This window comes from Cannabis sativa, chromosome 2 (genome assembly GCF_029168945.1).
Source record: "Cannabis sativa cultivar Pink pepper isolate KNU-18-1 chromosome 2, ASM2916894v1, whole genome shotgun sequence".
NCBI classification, from domain to species: Eukaryota; Viridiplantae; Streptophyta; class Magnoliopsida; order Rosales; family Cannabaceae; genus Cannabis; species Cannabis sativa.
In genome coordinates this window covers 39,686,382-39,694,596 of record NC_083602.1, presented here as the reverse complement: position 1 = coordinate 39,694,596, position 8,215 = coordinate 39,686,382, and the positions used below count along the sequence as shown (strand labels likewise).

General features: G+C 35.5%; 2 protein-coding genes and 1 long non-coding RNA gene across 4 annotated transcripts; 2 read left to right on the top strand and 1 right to left on the bottom strand.

Moving 5' to 3' along the window:
• The first annotated feature begins 476 nt into the window (after nt 1-476).
• LOC115720794 (RNA-binding protein Y14) lies at nt 477-3,100 on the top strand. The gene is made up of 4 exons (XM_030649973.2): nt 477-924; nt 1,360-1,496; nt 2,072-2,226; nt 2,594-3,100. Exons 1-4 carry the CDS (start codon nt 645-647, stop codon nt 2,637-2,639), a joined length of 618 nt encoding a protein of 205 aa, XP_030505833.2. The 5' UTR covers nt 477-644; the 3' UTR covers nt 2,640-3,100.
• Nucleotides 3,101-3,223: 123 nt separating this feature from the next.
• Nucleotides 3,224-7,901, bottom strand: LOC115720793 (uncharacterized). 2 transcript variants are annotated; one of them, XM_030649971.2, is made up of 10 exons: nt 6,957-7,901; nt 6,486-6,613; nt 6,279-6,341; nt 6,068-6,157; nt 5,793-5,958; nt 5,473-5,662; nt 4,498-5,333; nt 3,814-4,425; nt 3,671-3,736; nt 3,224-3,562 (listed from the first exon to the last, which is right to left on the bottom strand). In XM_030649971.2, the coding sequence occupies exons 1-10, from the start codon at nt 7,554-7,556 to the stop codon at nt 3,455-3,457; spliced, it is 2,859 nt and encodes a 952-aa protein (XP_030505831.2). In that variant the 5' UTR covers nt 7,557-7,901; the 3' UTR covers nt 3,224-3,454. The 2 variants fall into 2 exon arrangements, with proteins under 2 accessions (XP_030505831.2, XP_030505832.2); XM_030649972.2 differs by having other exon boundaries at nt 3,417-3,562; nt 3,831-4,425; nt 6,957-7,891.
• LOC133034950 (uncharacterized) lies at nt 6,611-7,133 on the top strand. The gene is made up of 2 exons (XR_009686256.1): nt 6,611-6,720; nt 6,872-7,133. It is a non-coding gene; the product is annotated as an uncharacterized LOC133034950 (long non-coding RNA).
• Nucleotides 7,902-8,215: the final 314 nt, after the last annotated feature.

Here is an 8,215-nt window from a genome sequence, read left to right as displayed (position 1 = left end):
CCGTAAAAATGAATAAAAAACTTTGTGTATATGTACTAATAAAAAAGTCCCAAAAAATTATCCAACTCCAAATATTCTCTCGCTCTAAGGTTGGGAACCAGGAAGTAAATAAGGATAATAATAAATTTTTTTAGAAATTGTTTTTTATAAAAGTGCAAAACAAAAAATTAGAAGGGAAAAACGAAAAAAAAATTTAATAAATTGTAGTATAATGGATAATTTCTCTAATATATTATGATGTTAAAATTTTAATAAAATTATTTATATATTGTTAAACTATTATTAGATTAATTTTAAATTTTTATTATAATATTTGATAATAATGATAATGTAAACGACTCAAATTGTACGGTATTACATTGTATTTTTGCGTTATAATTTTTGTGGTTTTAAAATCTTACAGTTACGGTTTGAAAAATTACAAAAACAACACATAAGGTTTATCTTAATGTCAGTTTTCAATGTTTATAGTCGTTTTCCCTTTATGTTTTAGCAGTTTTGGTGTCGTTTTGAATACCTTAGTTCAACTCCCACAAAAATCATAATATAGGGCCTTTGGCGAGTTTAACACAAAATTGGCCGTCGACAAGTTTTCACATTATAGAGAGAGAAAAAGCTTCAGAGAGAGAGAGAGATAATCAAGTATGGCCAACGCAGATGTTGAAGCGGTCGATTTCGAACCCGAAGATGACGACCTCATGGACGAGGACGGTGCCCCAGACGCCGACGCCGCCGCTTCTCCTCATGCCCCTCTTCCTAAGCTCAAGTCCGCCATAACTGGCGGCGGTGCCTCATCTTCACTCTCCCAAAAGAAGACCAAGGGAAGAGGTTTCCGGGAGGATCCCAACGCCGACCGCAACAGCCGTTTAACTGGCGCCGATTTTGACTCCCTTAAGTCCTCCGACGGCCTAGAGCCCCAGCGCTGTAAGTATTCTCCTTTATCTCTCATGCCATTTCTCTTTAATCTCCGCTCAATCTGTCGTGCCTGGTTTATTGTGCTAGGGTTTTGCACAAAAGTTTTGGTGTTTTGATTGTTTTTCTTAATTCCCTATATCGTATATTCTTAGGGTTTATGCTATGTTTATTTTTTTTTTTATTTTTATGTGAAGGTATAGATTTTAAGCAAATCAATTGAAGTTTATGTTTGGTACTTTGGAATTTGGCCAGAATTTGTCTATTTTTATTATAGCTTTCTGAATTGAGAACTCATTTCTAGTTTTTTTTTATCTGGTTCGAAAAGACTAGTTGTGGAAACTGCACGGTTACGGGCATTTTTAATTTTTTTCTTCTTAATTCGTATTCTTTCCTCTAAGCAAACTACTCTACCATTTGTTAACTCTTCTCATAAAATATGTACAGCAATTGAAGGTTGGATTATTCTGGTAACCGGAGTGCATGAGGAGGCACAAGAGGATGATCTACAGAATTCGTTTGGCGAGTTTGGGGAAATCAAGAATTTGCATTTGAATCTTGATCGTCGTACTGGTTTTGTTAAGGTATGAAGAACATTTACGGTTTTTTAAGATCCCTGCATTGTTGAAGCTTTAATTGTTTATTATTGGTGCAAAGTATTATTAATTTAAAGGACATGGTCTCTAGATGATGACCATTGTAAGGTTGAGGGTTCAGGGTTTTTACATAACAAAAATTTCAGTGCAAAATTTGTTAGCTTTCCAAGTTTACGGTGTGAACATTATATTTAAAGCCCTTTCCACCGATTACTTAGCCTATCCATTGGCTGCGTAAGGTTTCTAAGGTAGCTAGTATTCTAGTGTGATCATTTCATAATTTCCATGATCCTATTTAATCAGATGCTTATTCTACTGACATTCTATTGTTTCTTGTCTCTATATGAAGTTTTGTAATACCTTTCATCCTAGTCCCATGGATTATTGGTACTACTATTCCTAGGTGTTGCAAAAATAGTGAAAAATCGTGTCTTCTTATTTGAGTATGTGTATATATCCTCCTCTTGTACTTGTTTTGGTGAATGGTGAGGTGATGTTGAAATATTGTCTTTTGATCAATAAATTTCTTGTAAGTAGTTGACTTGTATTGTTTCTTTCAACAGGGATATGCACTTATTGAGTATGAGAGTTTCGAGGAAGCACAAGCTGCTATAGCTGGAATGAATGGAGCTGAACTTCTCACCCAGACTGTGAGTGTGGACTGGGCCTTCAGCAATGGCTCCTTCCTTGATGGACCTAACAAGAAGAAAAATATAAGGTTTGCATTTAGATGATCTATGAACATACACTAGAAGATGCAGTTTACCGCATTTATATATCCTTCAAACGAAACATTAATATCGATTTGAATGACTGCTTTGCCTTACACAATGTTTTTTTAATAGGTCAACTAAAATTATTATGTATCTAAAACCAAGTTTCTCATTATACTTTCTCCTTTCATTTAGACCTGATTAAGATTTATACCTAATGACTGATTGCATCTATGAAGGCCTGAAACTTTAGAGTACTGTAGTTAACGTTCTGTATTATCTTCTAACATATTTTGCTTGGTGTGTACTGTGTGGCACATATGGACCTCATAAGATAAATAATATATTCTCTTTGACTTTGAAATGTTGCAGGCCTCCACGAGAGCGTCGCTCAAGGAGTCCCAGGAGAAGATACTGATTTGGTTTATGCTCAGTTGTGAGGGAGAGTGAATTCTCAAGGAAGAGGGGGGTTTAATGTCTGTATTATTTGAGTTCCAGATGTTCTAGTCACTGCTTGCAATTCACCCGTTTTATGGCTTCCCTCTTTGTTCTTCAAGGATTCCCCTCACTTTACCCATATTATAAAATGGTTCAAGTAATGAGTTCCGTAGTGAATTGTTTTCTATTAACTTGGGGATGCTTTTCATGGTGTGATTCTGATTTGAAGACACTAGTAAAGATGAATGATGATTTTGTAAGATTGATGTAGTTTTTATGCTAACTTTATTTCTTAAGGACTTTTTCTCCATTTTCCATAGCTTTTATACAGATCATATACATATTGCGAAGGCTATCGATTTTCAGTGTACTCCATTGTAAAACCCTGTCACTGTTTCTTGGTTTTTTCTTTTCAAATTTTTTATTTTATGTAATTGAGTTCGTCTGGTGTTGTTTGAGGGTTGCTTTAGAAATTAACAAAATTTTGCTCATATTTACGAATAAATGGACCTAGATTTATTTATTTTTTCACATATGTGAGATGTGAGCAAGGAAAAACAAAAATAACAAAAGGAAGAAGAAACCTCTATTGCGGTTTGATGCATAACAGTACATCTCTAAATGGGTTTATTGTAACTTGTGTATAGTGTGATTGTAAATTTTTCTATTGATTCTTCTATGTACAATGGATTAGAAAATGTGGCTACTTCCTCAATATGTGAAGCCATGATTTTTCTTTTCCTTTTTCTAAGTTCAATTTTTCACATTGTTAGTTTTTTATGCTTTGGCATTGTCTCACGATGCTAGAGCAGTCCAATAATTTTCCATGCATAAGCTTGTTGGAGTGCCTATTGTGCGGGACCATGTCCATTGAGTACTATCAACTCGTTTCAATTCTCCCAACTGAAAAGAACAAAAATCAAACTATCAACAGTAAGCAATATTCTTCTCTTTGATATTACTTTGAACATGTCATTTTTTCAAAAGTCTTAAGAATGGTTTCTTTCTTACTCTGCCGTCTCTTAACTCAAAAATCACTGAATCTTCAGAGAAAGGAATCGGCCTTATAGATGCTATCTGAACACACAATCACACAACCATTTATTTACATTAACAACACAATAAGATTTCCTTTTCGATAGAAAGATACTTACTTTTGGATCACAATTACCACTGAGGTCATCAACGTGTTCAGATTCCTTATAGTTGGTTGAAAAATCTTCATCCACACAAAAATCTTGTTTCCATTTGTGTCTTACTTTTTCTTGTCTATGATCATCATTCATATTTTTTATATAAGGAAAGCCACAGTTTTTCCATTTCCATGCAGTTTGATCCACGTAGCGCAGGTACACATTTCCATCTGAACTGATCAAGAAAAGTTGGTTTCCTTCAAAGGAAGGCCCAGGTGAACCGACCAATGTTACCCCTTTATGTGGAGCACCATGCTCCACCCAATTCCAACCATCCAATGAGTTCCAATGATACTCAACTAGTCCACCATCTTCAGACAACATGAAAAGTGAGCCTGTTAAGGACATTGATGAGGGCCTCATTGCTGTTCCTGGCAATCTTGACAGAATCAAATGCTGAGACTGGTAATGCTCATGCCAGAGATCAGTTACTTTGTTATACTGGTATAGCCGACCATTTGTTCCTACAACAAAAACTATGTTTTCCCGGAAAAGTTCCTGATCTATTATACATGCAACTCTTGTGTTTGGAGGGTTTTGGCAGTCTTTCCATTTGAATTTCCTCAGTGCAACCTACAGAAGATTTTTAATTTTTAGTCTCCAAGTTAGTATTATTAAGTGTTGTTATTGTTTGTTAAAACTTACAGTGAACTGTAGTAGTCTTCCATTCTTGCTCACAAAGAAGAGGGCATCTTCTGGTGTGACTTTCAGAGCTCTACCTGGGATTCCATCCCAAGGAGGGCCACCAGTCACTTGACCACCTTTCTTAAATGCTGTACAATTTATCCATGCTAGTTGATTGCCACTTCTTTCTCTTATTAGTAAACTACCAGCTGTGTCAATGACATACAAACTTCCATTATAGTTTCCTACTGCACCTTTGATAGCTGCAGGATAATCATGTCTCAGCCATATCCATGTATGTTCAGTATAAAGATACTCGAAAGTAAAGCCACCATCAGTTATGAGAAAAAATGATCTCCCTCCTTGCATTACTCTCAAACGAAAGTTTCTTTCAATCCAATTGTCTGCAAATCTATATTTGTCCAAAGCATTTGCTGGACCATCAGATGCTACTACACTAGGAATCAGGTAATCTTGTTGGCTTCCCTTTCTCCTCCTAGTCGCCAATCTTGCTGTTCCCAAATCATTTGGCTCATCTCTTATCCCCATGATACAATTTGTAGGCCCACGTTCCTCGGTGCAGTATTCTGCATTCCATCCTTCAGTCTCAGGAGCATCTAGTACTGACCATACATATTTCATTGTGGATTTTCTTCTGACATTAGCTGAGTTAATCGGCCCCACATTATCACCACCAATGCCAGATATGTGCAGCTCTGCAAGTCTTCCATCGTCTAGTGGAAAAACAATTCTGCCAACTTGAAATTGTAGTCCACCAATTCCTCTTGCAGCTTTGGCATGTGGAGGATGCATATGGTTCACCCATGTTTCTGCCATTTGATTTTCTTGACTATTACCTGTTCTCATGTGAGATAAAAAATAATCAAATTCAGTACAAGATTCATATTTGATACTGTTCTTGTTAATTGTGGTGACATTATCTACTGAGCTAATGTGTAATGTTCGTGTGATCTCATCTATGATGAAAAGAATCACCTGCTCTCTTTGGTATTCGATATTCGAAAACAGACCCTGAAGATGTAGTAAAAAATAATGAGAAGAATTTTTCGTTTGAATCTTCGTGCTGTGCATGTGTGATAGATGACAGGTGCTGATTTTTGGGACTTCCATGGACTAACCATTTCCACTTCCTTTGGTTTAACCTTCTCTCAACCAAAATACCACCCTGATCAATAAGGACATTGATAAATGATAAGATTATTACTTTTCTTCAAAATGGTTATGGTCCTTAATAATTTCACTTCGAAATTCAAAATGGTCATCATTCATGATAATGAGTGCATGCATATATTTACCTTTGTTAACAGAAACAAAGATATGGAATGATCTCTAATCAAGCCATGTAAAGCAGCTCCCTTTAATGGTTCCAAAGAAGCATCTTTTGCAGCTCCTTCTTTCCAAATATGCTTCTTCCACAATGGTTTTGAGTTCCTATCATATTCGTATAGGTTTCCTATAGAGCTGCATTGGATTCTCATGTTATAACATTAATCAAAATATGAATTTAGCTCTTAGCAAATATATATATATATGAATTTAGCAAAAACTGATAGCTTTACACAATGGTCACCTTATAGTATATACCACTTCTTTTCTTATGGTACCAGCATCAGCTACAGCTGCAACATCTGCACCTGGTGGTTGTCCATGGTTTACCCATCTGTTCTACATTTACAGCAGGAACCTTACTTAAAGTTACATCAGAATAAGTACAAGAAAAAAATTTAGGGGCTAGCTAGCTTAACTGCCTGGTGCTTGAAGTGATTATAGAAAAGTCTTACCTTGTAGGTTCAATCTCAGCAAGTTCTAAAAGTGTCCCATTCCTAGTGCAGAAATAAACTCTCCTGGCAGTCAATGCAGCAAAGCAAAATCAAGGAGTTATTAGAAGGAGACACATGCTTGCTGAGTTTCTTCATTCAGTGAAGGGAATTTGAGATTATTTCTTCGCATTCATTCACTCTCTCAAATTAAAAAAATCATTTACTCACTCTCCATCATGTGAAACAACACCAGCTTTGATCAAGACTCTTGATGATTCTATTTCTGTATCTGTGGTTTGAAAGAGTGTAGGTACAAACTCAAGCCAAATTGGTTGGGAAATTTCATTGAGTTGCATCTGAAATGAAAAAAGAAAAAACAGAAAAAAAGAAAAAAAGAAAAAACAGAAAACAGAAGAAATCAAAACGCCATGCATATTATGAATCAGATGGTTACTGTAATAAGGTAAAACCACTTTCAAATTATCTTGTTTAGTACTGGGCCCAGTATAATAGAGTACTTAGAATAATCCATTGTTTCATGTGACAAGCTGGTTATGTGGTTGGTGATTATTATTATTACATAGTTTAAGTTATATATACCCTGTTTAATCCAGTTTGTCAGGAGACCAGGACCAAAGATCAAAAACAAGAAAAACAAATATTTTCATAGATATGTCTTAACAGTCGGATTGTCAGTACCTGATACAGATAGCCTGATTCAGATAGAGCAAGAATTGTGTGGTTAACAATAAAAATAGAAGCTGCATGTCCTTCGGATATGGGTAAGTCATGTGGTGCTACTACCCACTGCACACCATTCCAAAACCTCTCATAGATACACCCACTTTGACTAGTGATCCAAACAGAAGTCTCAGACATCTTGGTCAAAGAAATTCTCTTTCTCAAAGGAAGAACAGCACCCTTGTCATCATCATCATCATCATCATCATCATCATCAGAAGTTTCTTTCTGATCTTTAGAACTCTTCATCTTTTCTGAAGCAGCATCATATTCTTCTTCTTGGTTCTCTTTGTCATTGTTATTACTCTTTTTCAGTCGAATTGAACCAACTTTAGTACAGTTATCTTCAACACAAGAGACCAGATCAAAAGGCAATTTAACTTCAACCCAGGTGTTGGTTTCCTCTTTGAACTCCCAGAACCTATCTGTTTTCTGCTCAAACTGTTGGTTTTCTCTCTGCAAAATCTGATGTGGGCACCAAGAATCTGAACCGATAATGACTGAAAAACTCGATGACAAGAGGACCCAGATGAAAAAAATCAAGTGGTACATGGACATGGTGATGGTGATGACTGGAGAACCAGATTTTCTTTTTTCCAAGAATGAAGAGAAAAGAAAAGGGAAAGACAGGACCAGAGATTACCAACAAAAACAAAAGTTTCAGAGTTACCAAACTAATATATAAATGATCCTAAGTAAGCATGGCAGGTAATTATTTTCTGTGGTGCCCCCATAGTACCGTATCAAATAAATTCATATGTAGTCTAACTTCCACAATCAGAAAGGTCTACTGCTCCCTTTCAAAAAAAAAAAAAAAAAAAAGAAAGGTCTACTGCTCTTTTTATGGCCTGAGAGAGAGAGAGAGAGAGAGAGAGAGAGAGAGAGAGAGAGACATAGCTGAAAAGGGTAGTTTATTTCTTTCTTCTTCTTTATATATATATTTTGCTAAAACTTTCTCACATAGTTAGTTCTCATTTATTGACTATATATCCATTCTATTAAGCTTTTTTTTTGAAAGGCATTCTATTAAGCTTTAATTACTGCACAAGTGTATATAATGTATATCAAGAAAAAGGTATACTTTTTTTTTTTGCCTTAACCTGTTGAAAAAAGGAAAAACAAAAAAAAGAACTCATTACTGATGAGTTTTGTAGAGTTTAATTTTTCCTATAGAATGGAGTCAAGTTTCTCTGATTGGATAGCTCAAAAGCATTTTT

Bases quoted from the DNA above. Each gene is read 5' to 3' on its own strand.
- LOC115720793 (XM_030649971.2), bottom strand. From the start codon at position 7,556: ATGTCCATGTACCACTTGATTTTTTTCATCTGGGTCCTCTTGTCATCG. The intron at 6,158-6,278 runs GTAAGACTTTTC...AATGTAGAACAG, and splicing joins GCTGAGATTGAACCTACAAG to ATGGGTAAACCATGGACAAC. The intron at 3,563-3,670 runs GTAAGAAAGAAA...TGTTCTTTTCAG, and splicing joins TTGAGTTAAGAGACGGCAGA to TTGGGAGAATTGAAACGAGT.
- LOC115720794 (XM_030649973.2), top strand. From the start codon at position 645: ATGGCCAACGCAGATGTTGAAGCGGTCGATTTCGAACCCGAAGATGAC. The intron at 1,497-2,071 runs GTATGAAGAACA...TTCTTTCAACAG, and splicing joins GTCGTACTGGTTTTGTTAAG to GGATATGCACTTATTGAGTA. The intron at 2,227-2,593 runs GTTTGCATTTAG...GAAATGTTGCAG, and splicing joins AACAAGAAGAAAAATATAAG to GCCTCCACGAGAGCGTCGCT.